Source organism: Mesocricetus auratus, unplaced genomic scaffold (genome assembly GCF_017639785.1).
Source record: "Mesocricetus auratus isolate SY011 unplaced genomic scaffold, BCM_Maur_2.0 Super-Scaffold_100008, whole genome shotgun sequence".
Lineage (NCBI taxonomy): Eukaryota > Metazoa > Chordata > Mammalia > Rodentia > Cricetidae > Mesocricetus > Mesocricetus auratus.
The window spans coordinates 22,131,633-22,156,363 of NW_024429192.1; the positions used below are offsets into that span (position 1 = coordinate 22,131,633).

At 38.2% G+C, this 24,731-nt stretch overlaps 1 protein-coding gene across 10 annotated transcripts in view; it reads right to left on the reverse strand.

Annotated features, from left to right (window-relative positions):
- Positions 1-24,731, reverse strand: part of Robo1 (roundabout guidance receptor 1) — a 919,114-nt gene that overhangs the window by 69,608 nt on the left and 824,775 nt on the right. For 8 of the 10 annotated variants that reach the window (XM_040750592.1, XM_040750586.1, XM_040750584.1 and 5 more), the window contains 7 exons: positions 19,860-19,868; positions 15,890-16,014; positions 13,096-13,267; positions 3,753-3,958; positions 2,398-2,479; positions 2,099-2,267; positions 1,752-1,918 (listed from right to left, as the gene is read on the reverse strand). In XM_040750592.1, the coding sequence (XP_040606526.1) occupies positions 1,752-1,918; positions 2,099-2,267; positions 2,398-2,479; positions 3,753-3,958; positions 13,096-13,267; positions 15,890-16,014; positions 19,860-19,868 (930 nt within the window). The remainder of the gene's footprint in view (positions 1-1,751; positions 1,919-2,098; positions 2,268-2,397; positions 2,480-3,752; positions 3,959-13,095; positions 13,268-15,889; positions 16,015-19,859; positions 19,869-24,731) is intronic. The other 2 variants (XM_040750585.1, XM_040750590.1) reach the window with 1 other exon arrangement.

Consider the following 24,731-nt stretch of genomic DNA (forward strand, 5'->3'; position numbering starts at 1 on the left):
GGAGCTCATTTAGCTGCATTCTATACTCAAGGAGCCAGGCTGCTCAGGAATGATCAACGCGCCAAGAGCCACACAGCTAGACTGAGGAGATAGAGGAAAATATCATTTATTTCAAAATGGTAGGCATATTTCCCCAGAAAGTGAGTCTCTAGGTGACACAGATTCATTTTATTATGGTGTTTTTACTAGCTATACAGCTGAAGGAGGCTGTTTAAACCCAGGTAAAAGGGGGAAAATGACGTGCATAAAACATATGAACAATATCGTCATTTACAAAAACAGTCCCATGAGTGTGTCAGAATAGCATGATGTCAGCTATCAACACTTTCACTTAGATTCACTGGATAGAGACTCTTCTAGGGGGAACAGAAGCTTAAATTCATTTAGACACTGCTATACTTTCTACAGTCTTTACAAATGCATATCTAGTATCGCAAATCTCACACGGTCTCAAGGCAGGCTCCAAGTATATCAAGGCTTCCGAGCAGGTGACTCACAACAGCAAATATGCCTAGGTCCCTGGGTGTGCTGAATTCATCCACAAGGAACAGACATGGACATGTTCTGCAGTTAGCTTACTCTCTCTGTGAGTTCTAAAGGAAAATGCAGTCTTAAAAGACTGTTCAGATGTGCCCTAGGCGTGGCCAGAACACGCACCACTGCTGTCTTCTGCCCTCCTTCCATGCCAGGAAGAAAGCAGTTTGAGTCTTTTCGGCACTTTGTGTATAACTTGCTTTTCTCATTTTCACTAATCTACAGCGTTTTCCTTCAGAAATCTTAACTCACAGGCAATGCTTCAGTGTGTGGGGAAATAATTCTACATTTCTAACCCCCTTCCTGATATAAGAGCAAGTGTGTTTTATTTACCATGACATTAGGTTTAAAGAAAAGTTAACAGTTGACTCGAATAAGTGTAAATGTTCCCTCTTCAAGAATACTAAACTAATAGAATGAGTAAGAGGGGAGACAGGGAATATAATCTGTCAAAAGAAGGAAATAATTTAAATCCACCAAAGATGAAAATAACATATTGAGAAGAAATTCCCAACAGATAACACTTCAGGATCTAAATGTGTTTAAAAAAAGACTCTAAATGCCTCAGTCTTGATCCCTCACTTCCATCCAGTCATCAATGTGTGTGTGTGTGTGTGTGTGCGCGTGCACGTGTGTGTGTTATGTATATATACATATACTCTGTTATTTTCCATTGAAAAGTTTCATATCATGCCTCACACAGTGAGAATAAGAGATGAGAACAACTAAAGACCCAAACTATTTCTTTCATGGCTTGCAGGATGTTGGCTACAAAGAGGCATGGAGACCAAGTTTCTAATGGTCCCCTATCCTGTGTGATCCTCACAGGACATGCATTAGCTTGGGTGGGAATTCTGAAAAATTACCTCGGAGGTTATACAGACTGAGTTTTGGCACCAACAAATTTGCTCAGTTTTAAATAGCATTGTAATAGTGTTAAGATATTAGACTTTTAAGATTCACAAAATTGTAAAGAACACACAACTAGTCACAGGGTATTTTTTAGTGGATTGTAATCGTATGAGAGGCAATTCCATATATTATCAATCTTGATAGTCTCAGTTCAGAGAAACAGGGTTTGTAGACATTGTATTGTGCAGCAAATAAAGGAACGGTTTGCAAATATGCATTCTTAGCCTGTAACACACATCATGCTAGTATAATTAGAAGATCTAAGGATAAGCAGGCATTCCAGGTTTCAGTCAATCAATATTTACCTTGTGTTTTCACTGGATCTGATATTTGGCTTGGATCACTAATCCCATATGCATTAGCTGCCCTCACCAGGAAAAGGTATATTGCATTAGGTTTGAGTCCTTTGATGGCAAACGTTTCTGTTTTCACATTTTCTGCCACGGTCTGCCAGCTGCTACCAGATGCATGGCTAAGGATGAATGCATACGTTAGAACAAGAACTCTGGATGCAAAAAAAAAAAAAAAACTAAGGAGACAGGGGAGAGAGAGAGAGAGGGAGAGAGAGAGAGAGGGAGAGAGAGAGAGAGAGAGAGAGAGAGAGAGAGAGAGAGAGAGAAAGAGAAGCATGCAAGAAATCCCCTCTCTCTACCTGAAGGCTTCTATAATATAAGATGTTGGTGTTGCTCCTGAGTTCAAGTTTGGCTGCCATGATAAAGTTACTGTGTTTTTGCTGACATCTGTAACTTCAGGCTTTGAGGGGGCACTGGGGATTAAATTGGGGTCCGTGGGTCTTGGAGGTTGAACTGGAACTCCAAATTCTAACAGATGTAAAGGGAAGAAAAAAATTACACATACACAAACTGGCACTTGAATGCAGGCGACACGTTAACTTGTCTCTCGTGGACAAGGCATTGGCGTTACTTATCGAAAGACAATGCGTGGACTTACCCTGAACGTCAATGTAAGCACTCCATGTTGCCTCGCCACTGGGGGTAGACGCAGTGCAGGTGTACCGGCCAGTGTCCCCCAGCTGTGAAAGCAGATGGAAAAGAAATAGTTGGAACGATCAAGAGCTTGCTGGGCTGGAAAAACAATTACAGGTTTGTATATGGTCCATGAATATGGATAACTACATTAAAATCTGCTAACCAGAAATGTCCCTTTAATTGAATACATTTTTCTTGGAATGCAAAGGAAAATACTGCATGAATACAGAAATAAAGAGCCTTTATTTGGTTATCCTAACTTTGCAATGAAAAAAAATATCTGCAATGCTTTAACAGACTAGGTTTAGCAACACAGATTAGGGACAAACATATTATACTATATCTTCTTAAATTACTCATCCCACCCTGCCTATTGTTATAAAACTTGAGTCAGTCACAGAAGTAAAAACAAAACCCTTGATGGAAAGAACACTTTCTCTTCTGAAAACTGAATCCTGAGAAATAAACCCTGGTTCAACTTAAAACTCAGGAGTGGTACGCTAAAGGCATATACTTGTGCTTAAATTGAATAACTTTTCCTCAAATATCATTGCCATCGGGCTCTGGTCATGGCAAGAGCATTGTGCAGCAGTGGCCATAAATAAGTACGAGACAGTAACTTTGGTGGCACACAAAACCAAAACTCCAAAGAAGCCACCCAGAAGACAGAACCCAGACAGTGGAAGTGACTGTTGATTGCAGCCTAATATTATTGCTTCATGTCTCAAAAGTCTGACTGATCTAGACCACCAAAGAAAAATCAAAATCAAAACAATATAAGGACAGATGTGAGATGTAATGGCCCGGGATGGTAAATCCCTACATTTGTTTCCACAAATTTGTGGGCTTTCCATCACTTAGCATTCTGATTTGAAACACATATTGAGTTAGTACATGGCTTTAGGAGTGCTACTCAAATGTATTATGATAGTCTATAATTGTGAAAACCTGAATTGAATCGTCAAAACAAAGCTCACTATGCATAAAACAGCACTAGGAAATTTCCATTTCTAGTTACCTATAAAATGCCTTGGATCATACCATACCCACAGAAGGCACGCCATCTCTCAGGTCCCCAACCATTTTCCTCAATATGTCTTCCAAAGCATTTTCTTCCACTGCCACAAGACCTTAAATTACTTGCTATGACTCAAATCCCCTCAAGCATACACAGTGGCATGTCTGGACAAACGATGCACCACAATGCAATGTATTTTATTTAGTATTTCATCTAGGTTATGGTATTTCAACCCTAATTGCTGTCGTTAAAAATGAAGTAGAACCAAGGAGGAAGTCCACGATGTCTCTGTAAGTTACCTTAGCGTATCGGATCTGCAGCACGCCCGTCTCCAGCTGTTTGATCCGAGAATCTTGGGTTGAGACCAGGACTCCATCCTTCCTCCATAGAATTGTGGGCACTGGACTGCCTGTGGCCACACAGCTGAGGACTACAGTTCCATCCACTGCTACAGTCTGATTCACAGGACCTTGTCGAATGACTGGGGGAGGCCGATCTGCAATCACTGCCAAAAGAAACAACAGGAAATAGATTTCTGCAACTGGAAGCAATTTCCTAATCATCCGAGCAACAGCCATTGCTGTAGGCTCTGAAAAGAAAAAAAGAAACACCAAAGGTAATTAAACAAGTAATTAAAGTGGAGACATGCATTATTCAGAATGCATTTACATAATGCGCTGATTAGGAATATTAAAATGAGATACAATGTACGCCTCTCAAATGACCAACGAGGCCTGAGCACGTTGTGTTATTAGGGACTGATCTAAGTGTTCAGAGCCATGGCTGGTGAGGAAGGCACAGAGTGGTGAGAACAGCATCCGGTAAGCAAGAAAAGGCACAAGAAACAGAAACATTCAGCACTTTAGCCGATAGAAATGCATGAGACAGAATCTAATGAACGCATCATGCCAACTTGATTTCATAACTGTTTTGTCTCCAGCAACATCCACCATCACCATGAAATGAGACTGTCATGCCAGAATGGTTGACAATTTGATTTAAAAAGGTGCTTTGGACTTTTATAGAATCAAACTTGCTGTCTTTTTAATCTCAAAATCTCTCTCTCTCTCTGTCCCTCCCCCTTTCCTTGGGATGTGTGTACACACACATGTGTGGGCATGGGGGGTGTGTCTCTGTGTGCGGCATGAGGGCACATTCACACATGTGAGTGGGTGTGCACGCCTCCTATGCATGTGAATACAGAGTCCAGAGGTTGACACTGGGTGTCTCCCTACACTGCTCTCTGGTTTATTTATGAGGTGGTCTCTTCCGGAACCCTGGACTTTAGGTTTGGCCAGTCCAGAGAGCCAGCTTGTACTGGAAATCCCCACTCAGCTCCCGAGTGCTTGAATTACTGGCTCATTACCTCACCCACTCAACTTTTACATTGGTTCTAGGGACACAGGTTCCAATCCCCACATTTGTGAGGCAATTGCTTTATCCACTGAGCAACGTCTCCGGGACTTTGAAATAAATTTTCTATTGAAGTACATATGCATAGCTTAAAAAATAACATCAACACACTATAATGGATTCAGAGACACTGGAAATTACCCAATAGCAGTGCTGGTAAGCTAATCCAAAAAGATAGCTGAGGACAACATTCACACTTGGCAGCCTCCACTAGGCCATCTCAGAAGGAACACAGGGCAAATGCACTTGGGCAATACTGTTTTCTTGGTTTTTATTGAAAACTGACTTTTTTCCATTCAATATAGTCAGCTCACAATCTCCCCTTCTCGTTTCCTCCCTGTCTTCCTACCCATATGACCCCGCCTTCTTCTCTCTTGCATTAGAAAGTAAACAGGCAAATAAAAGGACAAACCAGGATAGAGCAAAACAGAGGAGAAAAGGCACAAGAAGCATAGCACACACAAAGACACATCACACAGAAAACCCAGTGATGGTTTTTTAATACTAACTCCAACCTACTTCGAAAAAGAACCCATGAAAGGATTTTAGTGTAAGTAAATAACATCACTGTAAAATATAAAATGCCGGAAAATGTTATGTCTTAAGTCCACTATTTTCGTGAGAATCTAACACTAGTATAGAGGAAGTAGGGCAAAATTAGAAAAATTGACTCCATTGATTTCGTTAAAAAGAGTAAAAGTGGTTTGTTTAGTTTCAGGAAACTGTCTTCAATTATTAAGCTTTCAAATCCTGGAATTCATACTATCCTGGATCTCCAAGTTTAAAAATGAAAAAGATGCAAATATACGAGGGAGAGTTCTAACAAGTCTGATTAGAGGGATCTGGCTGCCAGAGTGACTACATTTTGGATGCAATAATTTGCGAATCTGGATGTGTCATGTTCAAAGTTTTATGCACCACGGATTTTCACAAGCTGGAGTCACACTTCAATTTGTTCCTCGTTTATCATGCAATACTTATTAGTTTTATGCATTCACATTAAAAAAGCAATTAAGTGAAATCAGCAACTATGCATGGCACTCCAGTCTCCGATTCTCTTCCATGCCATCCTTACTTTGTGAAGTTTGCCAGTAGGACGGGCGAGTTAGAAGACTGGAGTTTTAAACTTGGCAGGAGTGTTTTAGATACTACACTGTTGGAAAATGTAAGCCAGCTGCAATTCCTTTGCTTAGAATTTTAAAAATCTTCTTTGTATTATCTGTAGAGGTCTGCTAAGGTCCAATTGCAGATTCCTCCTAGTAAATCCATTGGGGGTTTATAAGAGCACATGTGTTCCACTGATTATCAGAATGAACATATATTTCCAGACATTAATGGAATTAGTAACAGAGGGCTTCGCGCCAATTGATTATCACAATGTCTAGTACTAGGATGGCTTATATTTGGTAGTCTTGTCATGGTTAGAAACCATCAAATGTCAGGGTCTCTTATAATTTACATCTAATTACTCAGACCTGCTTTATAAATGTGTGCCTCGTCAGTGCTATCCTAACCCAGCTCACTGCTAGCTCCTCTTCTCTGTCACTTACTTCTGCCTGCTTTCTACTGGGTGCTTAACAAAAACAAAGCGATAAAAAGACACTTCCACCATCTGCCATGTGTTTTTTGGTTAGTTCTTTATGCACTCTAATCTCCACTTTTGTGCGTTGGTCGTTTGCTTGTGTCTATGAGTGGTATGCACGTGTGCTTTCATGCATAAGCATGCACATGCATGCTCGCAGAGTCCAAAGGTTGAGTCTGTCTGGTCTCTTTGCTCATTGCTCTCCATTTACTTATTGAGTTAAGGAGTCATGTTGAATCAGGAGCATCACGATTTAAGCTAGTCTAGGTACACAACTCGCTCCAGGGATTGCATGTTACTGCCTCCGGAGTGCCAGGATGACAAGTTGCTTTGCATAGGTTCTAAGGGTCCCAACTCTGCACTCGAATTTGCAGTGTTGCCCTCTCTCCCAACTGCTCCACATTTTTAAATCTATTAAACGAGGATACTAACTAGCCTAGGAAATCTTGATGGTTCCTGAGATGAAACAGAAGTCATGAATGTGCTTAGGTAATTGCAAAAGGCCAGGCATTCACATGGAACATACAGTGTCATCTTCTTTGTCTGACAAAACCTAGTATGGAAATCAGAGCTGAAAAATGTAGGATTACACTAATGTTCTTGCAACACGTTTAGGTACAGAAACTAAAACTATGGAGTTTTCATCACTGGGTATAAAATACAAGGAAATGCTTCAGTCTATATCAGCAAATAGGGTCCATTTATGAGTAAAATCTAAATTTACCATTTGCAAAGCAAACTTCCAACCAGTGTCTATATCTTCACTGGAATTGAAATAAAGACATACTAGGCAATAGAACAGGGAGTGTAAGAAATGGATATGTTTAATATAGTGAATAAATAGGTGAATTTTCAGTGAAAATCACACAGATATTGACTGGTTCACATAAAAATTTCATGTGTGTATCAGTGAACATCAAACCAAACATTGTCATCTGTATGCAGGTTCTCTACAAAGCAGTATACTCAAATTAAAGATGTAGGGTATGAAGTGCTATGGGTACTGTTTGTATCACCATTCCATTCTAGGAATCAGGGACTGAAACTTAGAAGTTCAAGTGTCTTGTCTAAATCGAAAAGCAGCTGGAGCACTATCTCTTTGTACTGCACCGCAGGTTTATTAAAGATGCATACAAGTGGTTTGGAATAGTGTTTGTTGTTTAGTAGTTTTTATTTCTCTCATAATCTCACAGTAAGTAGTTATTAATATACACATACTTTAGCCAATGTCAGTGAGGCTGGACCTCAGCAACGGGCACCATTCCACAGACAGCTGCTACATCCATGCCTCATTTCTTATCCTGCCTTTGCCTTTTCTGTGTTTGCCAACTACATAGAAGGTCAAAAAGATGAAGTCAAATAATAGGAAGAACACACTCTCTCTATGAGCCACCAGGTTGACAGAACTGGTAGTATAAAAATATTGACATTGTCAGCACTCACTACGAATAGCCCTAGCTATGAAGGACAAGTCTATAGTTTTTGAATAATATCAAAGAACTCCAAAACACAAAACAAAACAAACAAACCAAAAGACTAAACTAAAATATAGCACAAAAACAACAGGTGAAATAAACCCTTAACAGCACATGCAAATTCCACATTAATCCTCAAAGGAATTGTAAAGTTAAATAAGGTATTCACTGCTGAGAATAAATTGGCTTCTAGAGATGACGTTTCTAAAATCTGAGATTTATTTAATTTATTTTATGCTTATGAATGCTGGCTTACATGTATGTATATACTCCTCTTACATGTCTGGTCACCACTCAGGCCAGCAGAGGGTGCTAGAGGCTCTGGAATGGGGGTTATAGGCAGATGTGAGCCACCATGTGGGTGCTTGTGACTGAACCCGGGTCTTCCATAAAAGCCCCAAGTACTCTTAACTGCTGAGCTGGCTTTCTAGTTTCAGGATTAAATTAACAGATGCAGAAGCTTTGGTAAAGTGTCAGTAAAAATGTGTATGTGACACTGGAACAAAATACAAGCAATTAATACGAATATCATATCAGTTGTTATATAGAATAGTTTGTTTTTTGATAATTTTATGATATTGAATTTTATTTCTTTTTATGTAAATTTTAAATGGTAAGCTTTCTTTATCCTTGAGATTTTCACAGATGTATACAATGAAACAGTAACCATACCTCCCCTGTCTTCCCTCTAACTTCCCCCATTTCCCTCTGTGTTGTTTCGTTTTTATGTCAACTTGACACAAGTTAGAGTCATCTGAAAGGATGGAATCTCAAGTGAGAAACTACATCCACAGCAATTCTAGGCAAGGTGGTAGAGCATTTTTTAAATTAGTCTTTGACCTGGGAGGGCCCAGTCCATTGTAGATGGTGCCACCCCTGGGCTGGTAGTCTTGGGTTCTATAAGAACTGGCCTTGTCTTGTAATAGATTGGTGACTACCCAATTGTCATCAGAGAGCCTTAACCCAGTAACCAATGGAAGCAGATGCAGAGCTGGACTGAGCTCCAGGAGTCCTGCTGAAGAGAGGGTGGAGGGATTGTACAAGCCAGGATGATCAAAGTCCTGGGGGGGGGGCGGATCCACAGAGACAACTGACCTGAGCTGGTGGGAGCTCGAAGTCTCTGGACTGACAGCTAGAGAGCCTGCATGAGATTGACCTAGGCTCTATAAATGTGGGTGACAGTTGTATAGCTTGGTCTGTTTATGGGACTCCCAGCAGTGGGATCAGGACCTTTCCCTATTGCTTGAGTTGGCTTTTGGGAATCTATTCCCCATTCTGGGATTCCTCCCACAGCCTTGATGCAGGGGGGAGGAGCTTGGTACTGTATCAACTTTAATGCCATACTATGTTGACTCCCATGGGAGGCCTGCCCCTTCTGAACAGAGGTGAAGGCATGGATAGGGGGAGGTGTTAGTGAAGAGATGGAAGGAAGGAATGGGAGGATAGGAGGAAGGGAAAACTGGTGAGTATGGAAAATAAATGAAAAAATAGTAATAAAAAAGATGAATTGAAGGAAGGAAGGAAGGAAGCTGAGCAAGCCATGAGCAGCAAGTAGTAAGCAGTATTCCTCCATGACCTCTGCATCAGCTCCTGCATCCAAGATCCTGCCTGCTTTCATTCCTACCTTGACTTCCTCAGTTATGAAAGGTGAGATGGAAGTCCACGATGAAATACTTTCCAAGGTGCTTTTGACTATGGTGTTTTATCACAGCATAGAAACCCAAACTAAGACCCCATCCCAACATGTCTCCTTACAAACTTCATGGCTTTTCTTTTTTAATATGTGTATCTGTGCAGGGTGTGCGTGTGTGTGTGTGTGTGTGTGTGTGTGTGTGTGTGTGTGTGTGTATGTGTGTGTTTGCACCTATGTGTGGAGATCAGAGTTTTACTTTCATTCTCTATTGCTCCCCACAGTTTTTGAGGCAGGGTCTCTTCTGAACCTAGAACTCACTGACTGACAAGGTTGGCAGTTGGCCTACCTAGGGCTGAGCTTACAAACCTGTACCCCTGCCGGGCTTTTTGTGCAGTTTGGGGGATCCAAATGAACTGTTTATGAAGTGAGCCACATCCCGGGCCTACAAATCTTTGCTTTTAATTATCAGAAAAGAGATATTGGAATAAAGTTCAACAGATTGTCTTTTGCTTGTTTGTTTGTTTGTTTTGTTTTTCTTATTTTATAGATAGCTGTGTAGAGTTACAATAGTAGGCATATGTGCAATTTTTAAAATTCTACTTTCTATTAGGTGGTCTTCATAATTACAATCTAATGCATACGATGTACAATATGTACCACAAACACATTTTAGGTCCTTCAGAATTATAGAAGCCAGGGGACATATAGTATGTGGCATAGGCAAGGTTAAGATAGTGAATTTTTTGACAGAGACAATCCTGGTTTTGAAATCTCAATAACCAAGACCAAGCTGCCCCTTGCTTGCTTCTTTTAGACATTTGAAACTATCGACTGAACATTTATCACATTAGATCTGGGGTGGACACTTGGCAAATACTGACTAGACTAAACAGAAGATGGCTCAGATTTCATGGAACTTGGGTTATAATGAATGACAGAGGAACAGAAGATACAAGAAGAAATGCAAAACTTGAATTGTAATGAATGACAGAGGAACACAGATAAAAGAAGAAACACAAAAAAAAAGGATGGAACACATCTGTGTAGAGATGGCAGGTATGGGAGTATAGGACTCATATTTGATAGGTTAGGGTAAACTCCTTCCAGAAAGTGAAATGGAAGTTAGTGTAAATGCCACAAAGGAAAACCATAAAGCAGTATGGCACAGTGCAGCATACACACAGCCTGGTAAGCAGAACAGAGACTGCCGACTGTTAGGCGTGCCAACCATACAGCACATTCAAGGACAGCAAACATCCCCAGCTCCCCAGCCTACTCATCAAAACAAAATATCCTTACAAAATCTGCCAAACTCAATGTTATCTCCAAAAATCCAACTCAACACTACACTATGTAAACATGAATGTTTTCCTTTGAAGTGAGGATTAAGAAGAATATGTGTACTGCTCTGAAAATTCTACTCACTACATAGACAGTGAGGACATGAAAAGGAGACAAAGGGTATATGTGGTATATATTCATTTATATGTAAACTATGTGTGCCATTTATATATATTTTTTCTATATAGAAAGAATAAGTCAGCTCTTTTTATTTTCAGTTGCTACATTTTTGTATATAAGTTTTTCTAAATAATTTACATAAAACATTAGAAGATTAAAGGAATTTATCAAGATTACTTGATGAAAAGTTAATAAACAAAAATCAACTTCAAAATTAAGCTCTCTTCTCAAATAGTTCAATAACAAAAATTTTAAATTCATATATAGACACCTCAAAACACTTAGATAAAACTGAAAAGTATGCAAAATTTATGTTCCAAAACAAGAGAAATTATCAAGAGATTGAAAAATACTGAAGAAAAATCTGAATAAATTGAGAGATATGTAGGATATACATCATTTCTATGAGCTGAAAACTTTATAAAAAACAAAGTAAAAAAACTTACACCTTTGTTTGTGTAAGGTATGGATTCTTATGTAGAGTTTTTTTTCCCACCAATTTAGCAAAACTATAATAAGGAATTCAAAGTTGGAGACTTACATCTGCCTTTAAGCCTTATTATAAGTTACAACAGCCAAGTCTACATGAAATGAAGTAAACAGATATGTGGAAGAGAACGGAGACTGACTATGTATTGCCCAGGAATCTATGCACATTTGAATTTAAAAAGTATAGTTGAATGTGAAAAGTTTGGTCTTTTCTAAAAATAATGATAGAGCACCGCTTTGTGTGCTAGGCAGGCAGGAAGAGGAGGATCTTGGGAGCTCCCTAGGCATTCAGCCTAGACTGCTTGGCCAGTTCTACTTCAGGAAAGAGTCTGTCTCAAAAACAAGTAAAAGGCACTTGAATACCAAAGCCTGAAGTTCTCCCATGGCTGTCACCTGCATCACACACACGCATCAAACGAACACAAAAGGCACCACATCAACGAGGGAGAAGCAAGAGCTAGCATCTTTCAGTCCTGACTCTTCCTTTATCCTGGTCCCATCTTTCTCCCGTGAAAGACATGAAGTGTTTACCTTTTATGGTCCTTTCCCTAGTGTTTAAAATAAAAACAATGCAAAATAATCCTAATGTTTCAAATGAATCCATTATCAAAAACAAGCATGTCACTGTAATTTCAAAGCCTTTTGTAGTAATGCTTTCTTGATTACACACACACACATACACTACATATATTATATATACTATGTATACATACAAATATATTTTGAAATATCTAAAATATATTTATTTACTATATGTATAGGTATATTTCCATGTAAGATTAATATATGCACATATATGCCTATTTCACATATTTATAGGCACTATCTTTGATAAAACATATATTTAATAAACTAAAATCTTGTATCACAAGTGTATATATATGCACATGTATAAATATATGCTTATAAGCAATTTATATCTTCTTCCATCTTTTCAAACAATCACTACTTGTGTTTATAGGTTAGAGACTTTTCTAAATTGCCCTGTCTTTATGTTTTACTGGCAGTTGATCACTGTAAAGAGAAGCCTTGGACTTCCCCAACAGATCACGTTTAGGAAACTGTGAAATAGAATGAATCAAACTGTCAAGAAAAAGTCTCATAGTGCTATTTGTCAGAATCCGGATTCTTATTATCTCAATAAATTGAGATAGGTAAGATAGGTGGGATATACATAATTTTTCTGAGTCAAAAACTTGGGATAAGAATCAAACTAAATGACTCACAACTTTGTAAGTTCTTATTTTTCTTAATTTAGAGACAATAGTGGAAATGGGGATTCATAGTAAGAGACTGTGAAGTGATTTTATCTTGCTTTTCCTGTGTTAAGAACATGCACACTTTCCTATGCTCAACTCTTCAGAATAAACGTATTCATGGAGAGTTTCTGTGCTTTTAGGAATCAGAACAGATGACAGAGAAGCGTAGTGTGTGCTAATTAAGTAAGAACAGTAGAGTCACTATCGTGTAGACACCCTCTTCACTAAAATAACTATAAAAAAGAAGGCGAAGTTTGCATGAGAACATCCACAGGCTCTTTCAGACCCCAAGATAATATGGATATTTCAACAGAAAACGTTTTACTTTACCATCAGTAACTTCCAAATATGCCTTTGTGATGATACTTCCAGCAACATTTAAAGTCTGACAGATATAGTAACCAACATCAGACCGCTGCACGTTAGTGATAGTGAGGTCCCCAGTCTGGGACACGGAAAACCGGCTGGATGACTGTGGTGGCTGGTATGAGAAAAGCAGATTCTAAAACCAGAATTTGGGAGGAAAGAATAGAGACAGGTTAGCAGCTAGGTTCTCATATTTTGGCACAGTTATATGTGCATAAATGTAAAATATATGCACATATATAAACTAAAAATTCTTCCACCACAAGTCCACATATATTGATGTGCACATGTATAAATACATATTACTAAGCCTAGTTTGACAACACAAAGCTAAATAGAGTCATACGAAAAATGTTAACATTCTCAATATCAACATGCATATTTATAGCCATCAGTTTGAAATTAATTTTGAACATATAAGAAGACTAAATATATTTATGGAAATGGCAACAAATATCTTGTAATATACATCATTGGCTAATAGCATTATCAACTCTAAGACCTCTAATAAATGACCAAAATGAAAATTAAATTCCTTCTGATAAACTATGTTCAAGGACACCATTTTGGCTCCAATACAAGCATTTCATCCAGCTGTCAATTACTAATGCGCTGGAACATTTATCAATCCCTTAGTCATGGCACATCTTCTTTTTCCTGTTAGGAGATAACAATGCATGTTATGGAGTGTTAGAAATTCATGTAGATTGACTGAGGAGATTCAGATTCTTAGAAGTTTGTATTTCATGGTGTTGAATTTCAGGAAAGAAGGTATATTGGCCTTTTCCTGGCTGAAAAAAATTGCTATTGCTTTGTTTTTAAAGTTTTGGTGCTATTTAGCAAAACTCATTTTCTAAAGGGTTACCTAGAACTCTATAGATTAAATTTTAGTGACCTTTCTATGCAAAGTGATTTGTACTACTGAACCAAAGTAAACAAAAATTTTGGAAATTAATTCAGTAAAAGTACACTACTAAAAAGGACATCAAGTGGATTAGAATTTTTGCTATCAAGATTTTCTTACACAATTCCATCCCAATTCTTCTTGCTCTATTTTTTCCTCTTTAACTTGTTCTCAGCAAACTTAATCTCGTGAGACTAAATGAAATATGTCAGAACCCACTAATATATTAGAATTCAAATGATAGCCTACATCCTATAACGTTTGTCAACCAGAAATAAGAATAATGCAGCAGGTAGCATTGTCCACAAACGATCATGGAGTTCAGTCAGGAAGCTGTGTTCCTGCTGTTTATATGTTCTTGTCTTTAGAAGCAGGGCTGTGAAACCCCAAGCACTCAGTGAAGCAGCAATAAGACAGGTCAGGCAGGACCACACCCAAAATGAATGAGATTAATTTTTCACAAGTGAAGTATTTCACCTTCTTTAAGAAGAAACATCACAGAGATGAGATTTTCAACTACGCAACTGTTTTTCTTATTGAGCTGAAAACTTACAAAACAAGAATTAATGTTCAAGAGGAGTGCTTCCCTATCTTTCTAATGCTGTAACACTCTAATACAGTTCTTCATGTAATAAAATTATTTTCACTGCTACTTCCTAAGTGTAATTTTGCCATGAATCGTAATGTGACTATCTGTGTTTTCTGATAGTCTTGGGTGACCCCTGTGAAAGGGTCTATTGACCCCACGAGAGGTCATGACCCACAGGCTAAGAACTGCTGTTCTGTGTAAGTTATGGAAGGTTTAGAAAATAGGATCTCATCACTGGTGATGGGCACACATGACAGTTTTAAAGATTGGAGGGTACTGAACTGTATGGGATATGGTATTGATGCTAGACAGAATTTTCCATCATCTGGAGCTTCAGAAGGTATTTTAGGTTCCTGGGCTTCTAGGGAATAACAAATAAGAATGAACATCTCTTTTTCACATATACTTAAGCTTACAATTCGGGTAGCAGAACAGTGGAGATGATGATTGGATTGTATAGAGAAAATAGGCCACCTTTTATTTAACACAGTTTCACAATCAAAGGAACATTTATATGGCAAAACAGTGGCTTATGCACACCACCCTGTGTATGAAAAAAAAAGGCTTTGAGATTTTAAAAGGGCACAACTTTCTCTTCCCTCTTAATTCTAAACATTTCTGAGGTATTGGATTTCCTCTTTTCCTGCTAAGATGATTGTTATACAATTTCACGATCCTTGGAATTTTCCTCTCAGATACCTAGTTCCCATATTTTTTCTGTTTTATATTTATTTTTACTATTTTTAAAACAATCTCGTTTTACATACCAATCCCAGTTCTCTCTCCCTCCCTTCTTCCCACCCCCCTCACCCTCTCCCCACACCACTCCACAGAAAGAGTGAGACTTCCCATGGAGAATCATCAAAGTCTGTCTCATCATTTGGGGCAGGATCAAGGCCCTCCCCACCACATATCTAGACTGAGCAAGGTATCCCTCCATAGGGAAAGGGCTCCAAAAAGCCAGTTCATGCACTAGAAATAAGTACTGGTTCCCCTGTCAGTGGCCCCATAAACTGTCCAAGCCCGGCAACTGTTACCCACATTCAGGGGACCTAGTTTGGTCTTATGCAGGTTCCCCAGATGTCAGTCTGAAGTCCATGAGCTCCTACCAGCTTGGGTCAGCTGTTTTTGTGGGTTTTCCCAGCATGGTCTTGACCCCTTTGCTCCTCCCTCTCTACAACTGGACTCCAGGAGCTGGGCCCAGTGTTTAGCTGTGGACCCAGTATTTTCTTTAAAAAAAAAAAAAAAATAGAAAACAGTCATACCTGACTCCCTTCTCGCCTCCAAAAGATAGCTGGCTGAGGATTTCCAGTTGCTTCGCACTGAAAAGTCACAGTGCGTCCCAAGGCAACAACCTGGTCACGAGGCTTCACGACAAAATGTGGAGGCTCTGAAGAAACAAAACACACTGAGTCAGCTCATGTCACCACAGTCCCCACTCGGTCGCCTGTTGTCCCTAGTACTGCCTTCATTGTCTACAACACATAATAATCAAACATTTCCCACCCTCCATTTAAAGCAAAATTGCTAAGTGCATATTTATAGGATGAAACAGAGTGGTAAGTTGAAGAGCTACGTTACTTAACCTAGACCTGGAATTAATCCTCACATTCACAAGAATTCTTGAGCTACAAGCTGACCCTTTACATTCAAATCATACCCGAAAATTGTATGAATAAATATTATCTTTTCTCACTTAAGGCTGCTTCAAGGTGAATGAACTCTAATCACACACAAGCAAGATCTCCTGATACAGGCAGGGACTGAAATTACTTTAATTTACCTCAAAAGCTCCCGAAATGCTACCATGCAAATTAGAGCCATTTAAAATCTCCAGTCCAATTATTTGAATAGAAACGGGTTTAAAGCAATAGTGGAGTCGCATGCCTCCTTCATTTACATGGGCAAGGGCATACTCAAACAGAATATATATGGAAATGAGGGCAAATTCGAAACATCTGCTCCCCCTGACATTAGAAATCCTGCCAGCTTTGTCTAAACTGTTTGATTTATACAGACTTGAATGGCCACTTCATCCAGCAGTCAATAGAGTGTCAGAAAATTGCGTCAGTTACATGGAGGGCAATGGCAGCTAAAAGGTAGGTGTGCAGATAGAGCAGGCCCTTGGGTGGGGAATCGGGAGCCTGCTTTAGGGCTGGGCTTTGCAGAGAAAGACAGTGTGTACCAAGTGAGTCCCTTTACCTCATGTGTACACTCTCCAAATCCACTCCTTATCAGCTGTCTGGAAAAGCTAATCTTCCCCTCTTATCACAATGCAAGCCTGCCTGCTAACAGCTTACACAGGGCAGGGCTCTTTTAAGTCACTTTGCAAGGCCTGGCCCCTACTTGCCATTGTTCCCTTTAAAGTATTTTCAGTTGCTGACGTCAGTTACGTAAGGCCACTCCCTAAAGCAAATCTCGATCGAAACTCACATTCAGATTATATCCAAGAATGTTACTGCACTGCTTGCAAGAGCAAGGGTTCTTTCTTTTTAAAAGCTTTCTTATTAGCATATGTGGATTAGACATAATGATGGGGTTCATTCTGCCACTTTCACACACACACACACATGCACATGGTGTGTTTGATTGTGCCTGTCTCCACTGATCTCTGGTGCCCCTCCTCTTTTGGTGGCCTGCTCCTCTTCTCGTGTAGAACCCATTGTATGTTTATGACTTTGTTTTCTTTTCTTATTTTATTTATTTTTGGTGAACCAAGGAGAATTACTCTTTTTTTTTTTAAATAAAAGCATTCGGAAAGACAGTTTTCTTTTTCATTATATTTTCAAGTAAATTTTATCTGATGTACCTATGTGTGTATCATAAATATTACATATGTGACAATTATGAAAGTACATCATAAAAGCATATTAAGACCTACTTAATACATGTGTCACTATATATGTATATATACAAAATCATGAATATATCCATATAAAAATTCTTTGAAAAACAAAATGTAATGTTATTTGTTCAAGGCTAGCATTGTAACAAAAACTGAAGAAAGCAATTAGGTCTCTAAATGTCTACATAAATGTACTTTCTCTTATGGCTCTTTCTTTTTAATTGAAGGTTAGTAGGAACTCTAGCAGTTGACTAGCTGACTAGAAAATTATATGATACCTGTCACATCAGGTCAAATGTTTTCAAATGTTCTCTAACTTACAGAAGATAAAATACAAAGTCAAGAGACACAGTTGGAGTTCGGTGTGGTCAAACTGAAGCTCTAGCTTATAATTTTTTTGTAGAAAACCTGTGACTGTAATTGAGTGGTTTACTCATGAATGTAGCTAACACTGTAATTACCCAGGTATAATAATAGGCATGTGTTTGGTTGCCTGGGGATGTCCCCTCCTGTACCAAGCCAAACAAGAGCTTTTTTCTTCTTAGGTAAGGGTTAGAATAACTAATGCAGAGATGAGACTAAAAGACTCAAAGCTGACTGAAGAATAAATGAAATCCAGTCTAGAGTTTGGTTTCTTTCAATGAAGGAAAACCAAATGATTAATTAGATGTGTGGGGGCACATGACTTTCCAATACGAAGAGAATCCAAGTAGGAAAATATAAATGTTCAAACCACTTAGTCAAGAGAAGCCTTGGGGTGGTCTCCATCCCAAATCTCAGGAGCTCGCCTAGGAATGTGTGCCAGAAACTGTTTCTTTTATAAAATGCCAGCTCTCCTCAAACCTCAAAGACTTATTTGGGAAAAAGGAATACAAACCCTTATGCTAACTACATTTATCCCAAAGCAATCCTTCCACACAGGATATTTGCTTGGAAATGATTTACTATATTCTGTCGGCATAGTCTCAAGCCAACATCAACAGTGACATCAGCCACGAGAGACTTCTTAGAAATAAACTTTCAAAACTTCTCCTCCGACTAGTGTGGTGGCACAAGCCTATGGTCCCAGCTACCCAGAGGGCCTAGGAGGACCATTGCTTCGGTCTAACAGTTTGAAGTCAATAACACATGCTTTAAAAAATAAACACAGAAAAAACCATCTTCCTATATATGTCAGATATCAGATACAGCTGTATCTTTAAGGAAAAAATGGACCAAATACATTTCTATTATTATATATATTTATTTAGACTGAGCATACTCACCAAATACACAGACTTGATGTTTTATGACTAACTAGTGTAGTGGCCTTTGAAATCTAAAATATTTAAATTACCTATGTTCAAAGGGCATCATGATGGAACCAGTATAATAATATATTAAGTGCTATAAATGTGGGAAAATGAAGAAACAAGAAAAAGAACAACTGCCAACAATTCTACCATGTGAACTAGATAGTATTCTTTAACAATTTCATACTAAAGCGCAATTTCAATAATTAATTGAATAACTGATTCACTATCTTAATAATTTAATAATTTCTATTACTTTAAATTTTGATTTTTCTCAGTTGTAAATAACAGCTCACATAGCCAGTATCTAACATACTCTACTATTGGATAGCTCCTCCTACCCAATATGTGAATATAAAATAAAAATATCTGTGTTTTCTTAAACAACAATGAGAGAGATTTTCTTAAGGTGAAAATGACATTCTGGCCTGTCTTTTGGTATCACAATTTCTGTCACCATGGCTTACTGAATGAATGGATCTTCTTCTAAACCAAGTACAAAGAACCTTGGTCCTCTTTATTTATAGAAAATAAAATAAAAGCAAATTTTGGATGTTCCATGTGGTTACCGTGTATATAAAGTGAAATGAACCTCATGCAAAGAAATGGAAATGAACACTAAGGAGTTCTAAGCACAAGGTGACTCAGGAATTGAACTTTAAGGACTCCTGAATTCTAGTTACAAAACAGTCCACAGACAGGGTCTTAAGAATGTACTTGAAACAAAGAAAGTCAAGTTGTCCTCAATGCCTGTCTTTGTGTTCATTTAATGTCACAGAGGTACAAAATGAAATTGTCCTTCATTCACCAAGATACAATGCTATGACGTATCCCCAGGAAGGAGGGAATCAAAGGGCTCAGATCACACATGACTTAATAAGACAGAAAGTTAGCAAACCCATTACCTTTACTCTTTGTCCCAGTTACCCATACTTCCTGCAGATTTATTCTGTGCAGTCTGTCTTTGTGGCCAATGACAAGAGAAACATGGAGGCTGATTGGTTGAAGGACATGGAAGGGTATGGATGGAAAGGGGAGGAGAAGTTCCAGTCACAGTGACACGGTGATTAGGAGATGGCCAATAAAATGTCAACTTACCAGACCCAACTAAAATAAAAAAAAAGAAAACATGGAATAAATAAAAATAAGGAAACAAACCAAAAAATGAAACAGAAAAAGTAGTAAGATTTGACTTAACAATGATTCTCCTTTAACATAAAGTACACATTAATATTTAGATACACTGGTCACACTATCCATGAATGAATATTTGTTAGCATTTTAAGCACAATCATGAATAACTTAGGAAAATAGAAATGAATCTTGAGATCTCTACTGTGAAAAATGGTGAAATTGCAATGGATTGACAGTTGTAAAATTATAAAGCATTTTTCAACAATTTTATGCTTTGCTACCAAGTAACATATTCTTTATGTAATGGATTTTCCAAAGTATTATAAATATTAGCTGCTAACACAAAAATAGAGTAAGCATCGTTTTAAAGATAAAGAATGTTAAATTCCAAATAGATCCACTAACAGGTTGATTTTTATGTTTCACATTGGCAATGATATTCTACTCCACTCATACTGTTCACAATTGACTATATATCCAAATTAACCCCACAAATAGATAATGACTCTAAAGATCCAAGATAAGGTCTAAGAATCTGCATTTGTGATGAGCACCAGGTAGGCCATATTGGTTTATGAGTTGAGTTGAAAGACTATTAAAATATACTGAGTTCACATGCTTGCATATTGTTAGTTGAGGATATGCACATAGAAATGAAGAAATTATGAAAACAGGAAAAATATATATCGATTTAGAAGTCACAATCACATTATTAATCTTCAATGCTGAAACAGGATGCGTTTTAATATAGTAATGTTGATTTACAATAATAGAGAGCAATTACCCTGTTTTTCTATTTCAGAAGTAAAGGCCACTGCTTTCAAACACAGAAGATCCTCATATACCATACTAGGAGCCCACAATCCATTTCATTCAAACAAACAGTGCCCAAACCAAAACTAGTTTGCCTGGATCCATGTGTCTGTAGTCTAAATCAAGGTCAAGGACTGCTGCTTTGAGATGGTGCAGTTACAAAGTAGAAAAAAAGGTTCATAGTCCACTTTTTCACATATGGAACATTTTAAAGGGAGTTGGAAATATTCAATGTAGTGATATTTTATTTTTAATCCAACAAATAAAGGTTGCCTGAAGATCAGAGTGTGGAGCTAAGCCATACACCTAAGCCACTAGTTAGCCATAGAGGATAGACAGTGATGGTCACATTTTTAATCTCAGCACTCAGGAGACAGAGCAAGATGGATCTCTGTGAGTTCAAGACCATCTTGGGCTACATGAGAGTGAATCAGTCTAAAAGAGAAACAGAGCTCACACCTTTGATCCCAGCACTTGGAATGACATGCCTTTAATGCCAGCACTAGAAAGGAATATAAGGCAGGAACTCAATGCAGTCTCAGTCCAGTCGAGGTTTGGTGGAGAGCATTGCAATCTACAGTTACTCTGAGGACAGGATCACCCCCTTTGGTCTGAGCCTTGATAGAGTTAAGAACTCTTTAGTGGTCGGCGCCTTTGCTTTCCTGATCTTCAGCTTAAACCCCAATATGTGTCTCTGGGTTTATATTATTGCAGCTACAATTTATAATGTATACGCATTTATTTTTTATTTTAATGAGAAAACAAACATTATTCAGAAGAGTTTAAAAATTGTAGAACCAAAAGGGGTGGAAAGAGTACTATCATATCTCCTAATATCTTAAAGTGATTGCCTTGCATGTCAGGAGGATACTCTGATGCAGCTACAAGAAACAGTCAAATTTTCTTTGAAGCAATAAGAAATTGCAGAACTTTCTCAAAGATTAATATGTGAAAACAGACTTGATGTCATCAGAATAATGTAGTAAAGTTAGAAGACTAGACATGTGATTCCTATACTATTTATACTTCATATATTTAAAAATTCTTCATACTTCAAAAAAATTAATAAGAGCAATACAGTTACTGGAAGCCATTCCTTTAAAATATAAAGTGCCCTTTCTTCCCTACAGTTTTATTAACAACCCATAGGATTAGAATGGATCACATGTAAGAACTCCAGGCTAAAACAGTTGCATCTTGTATCAATGACAAATAATAATTCTTATGGTGTGTTCAAGGCCTCAAATGTTATCTAAGAACATCTCCCATCACAAAAAAACTAAAAGCATCAAAATTCCTTGAGAAAACTCTATCTGAATGATGAAACACTAAAGCTTTTAGCAACCACAATTATCAAGAAATGGTTCGAATTACCATAACGAAAATGTATGTATAATTCACACATTTCATTTGTTTTAGTGTCAGCGAATAATAAACAAACCAACCAACAAACAAATTCTGCATACCCTCTACATTCTTCTACTAATATTAAGGAAATCATAATTCTTGCATTTTTCTTCTAATCTTCTAAAATATTAATTGTGCACATTTCTTTAAGACTGTCACACATGCATGATTTTTTTCTCTACATTTCTTCTAAGAGTAAAGCCAAACAATTATATTTTTCTATTCATAGAACAGAGATCTTTCTATAAAATCTGTAGGGACACTCTTGTTTATGCAATATGTCAAAAGATTTCCTCAGAAAGCAGAATGACTTGGAACCTGTCATCATCACCCAATGAGTTTCACCATGTATGGGAGGCTTCACTCTCTTCAATACCTCCTTCTAATGTAAAGGCTCAGAGTACTTCTATCTCTACTTTCTTCCTGCTAACAACAGCGTGGTATTGGCAAAAAATGAAAATATTTATTCAATGGAATCAACTTGAAGACCAGACATTAATCTATGGATCTATGGACACCTGGCTTTTGATTAAAAAAAAAAGCCAGATATGCACCGGGGGGATGGGGAGCCCTCTTCAACAAATGATGCTGGTCCAACTGGATGCCTGCATATAGAAGAATCCAAAGATATCCATACTCGTTAGTATGCACAAAACTCAACTCTAAATGGATCAAAGACCTTAACATAAAACCAGATGTGCTGATCCTCATAGAAGAGAAAGTAGAGATAGTCTTGAACTCATCAGCACAGAAGACTTTCTGAACAGAGCACCATTAGCACATACTCAAAGATCAACAATTAATTAATGGGCCATCATGAAACGGAAACTTGTGCATGGCAAATGACACTGTCATTTGGTCAACAACTCAAGCAAAGTATGGGAAAGCAGTAGATACCAGTAAGGGCCAGTGACCCACAAACTGGCTGCAGATTTTGATGTCTTCAAGGGTCTGAAGAAGTCCTTTGTTTCTACTTGCCAACAGCAGTGCCAACAGACCACTGCAGATGGCAAAGCAATGGTGACTGAGTCTCACCGCATTTGCTATGCTGGCATTTTGAAGTGGCTATTCAGAAGCAAAGCAGAAAGGCTGGCGAGATCATCCTGCTCCAGACGTCTCCGAATAGATTACATGTACACAGACAGAAAGTCTGCTTTTAAAAGGTCTTCAGAAATTTTCTTTGTAGTGTCTGAAGATGGAGCTCAGTGGCAGCATGAATACACAGCATGTGTGAGGCCCTGGATTCAGGCACCAATTGGAAACTATAAAAATTCTGTCCTAATAATATCATTTTTAATTAATGAAGAACTTTACCTATGCTAAATTTAGGAAATACCGGAAGAATTAAAGAAGATAGGATATTTATGTGTTACACTATGATTAGGTTTTTGTATTTTGTATTAATATCGATTACCTAAAGCCTAACAGCAAATAAGGCAAATATATTTTTTACGGTATCCTTATAGGTGAAATAAATTACTGGGTATTCCCTCTGTTAGCTGTATACTATGCAGTTATCCTAGGTTCTGTCCCTAGTACTGAGTGGGTAAAGGGATGAGAATGCAGAATACTGCCACAGTAATTGGAAAAAAAAACTTGTGTATTTGAAACTCCTGGTACAGTTCATTAGAAGGTTGTATAGTAGAGCAAGCATGTATACAGCAGGACCCATGCTATTAGTAAACAGTACAGTAGCTTCCTTCTAATTAATAGTATTTCTTTACTATGAGCAGCTAATTTCTAATATCTCCTTAAATTAGCATGATTTTTTTTTTCATTCTCTTCTACAGTGGAGTAGGGCTCAGTTAACAAGATGGACAGACTAGAAAGTGTTTAAAAAAATCCTCATTGTGGAAGAACATGAATGGGTTGGAAAGTCACAGGGCCTTGAGGAAGAAGCACATTTCTGGCCACACAGCCAAACACTAGTTTTGAAGTAAAGAAGCCATCTTCGTTTGAACCAAGGAAACCCGGCCATTGGTGTGTGAGAATTACAGGCACAAATCCACATGAATGATGATATCGCTAACAATCAGAAGCCCTTCGGGTACTCCAATACGAGGTATTATTTCTTTTGGGGAGAAAGGATTGAGTTTAACATAAAAGCCTGTCATTATGTCTTTCAACGTTGCAGACATAAAAATAGAGAGAATAAAAGGGATATTTTAGAATGTATTTAATGGATACATAAAACACTGTGAACTTTTTGCCTCTGATCAAATACCTCATGTCATCCTGTAGAACAATGGCTCCGGGGGCAATTTTGGTTGTCAGGACTGCAGTGGGAGGAAGGGGACCAGGCGGAGCTCCCAGCCTTCAGTGGACAGGAGGCACAGATGCTCTGATCCCACCCACAGCACACAGAACAGCCACCACGACAAGGAGGGATGTGTCCCGAGATGCCAGTCGTGCCAGACAGAATTGAGAAACCTTGCTGCAGGCTGTTTGTTTAACTCTTATCTGAGACTGTCCTAACAAACCACACCCCCCTGACCTTGAGCAATCTCTGACATGTCTTACTGGGCAAAAGTTTGTATTCTTCTTCTTTTCCTTCAAAAATTACCTATTTTTCTCTCATTTAAATGCTGCCCTTTGTGGATCTCGGAATTAAAGCAT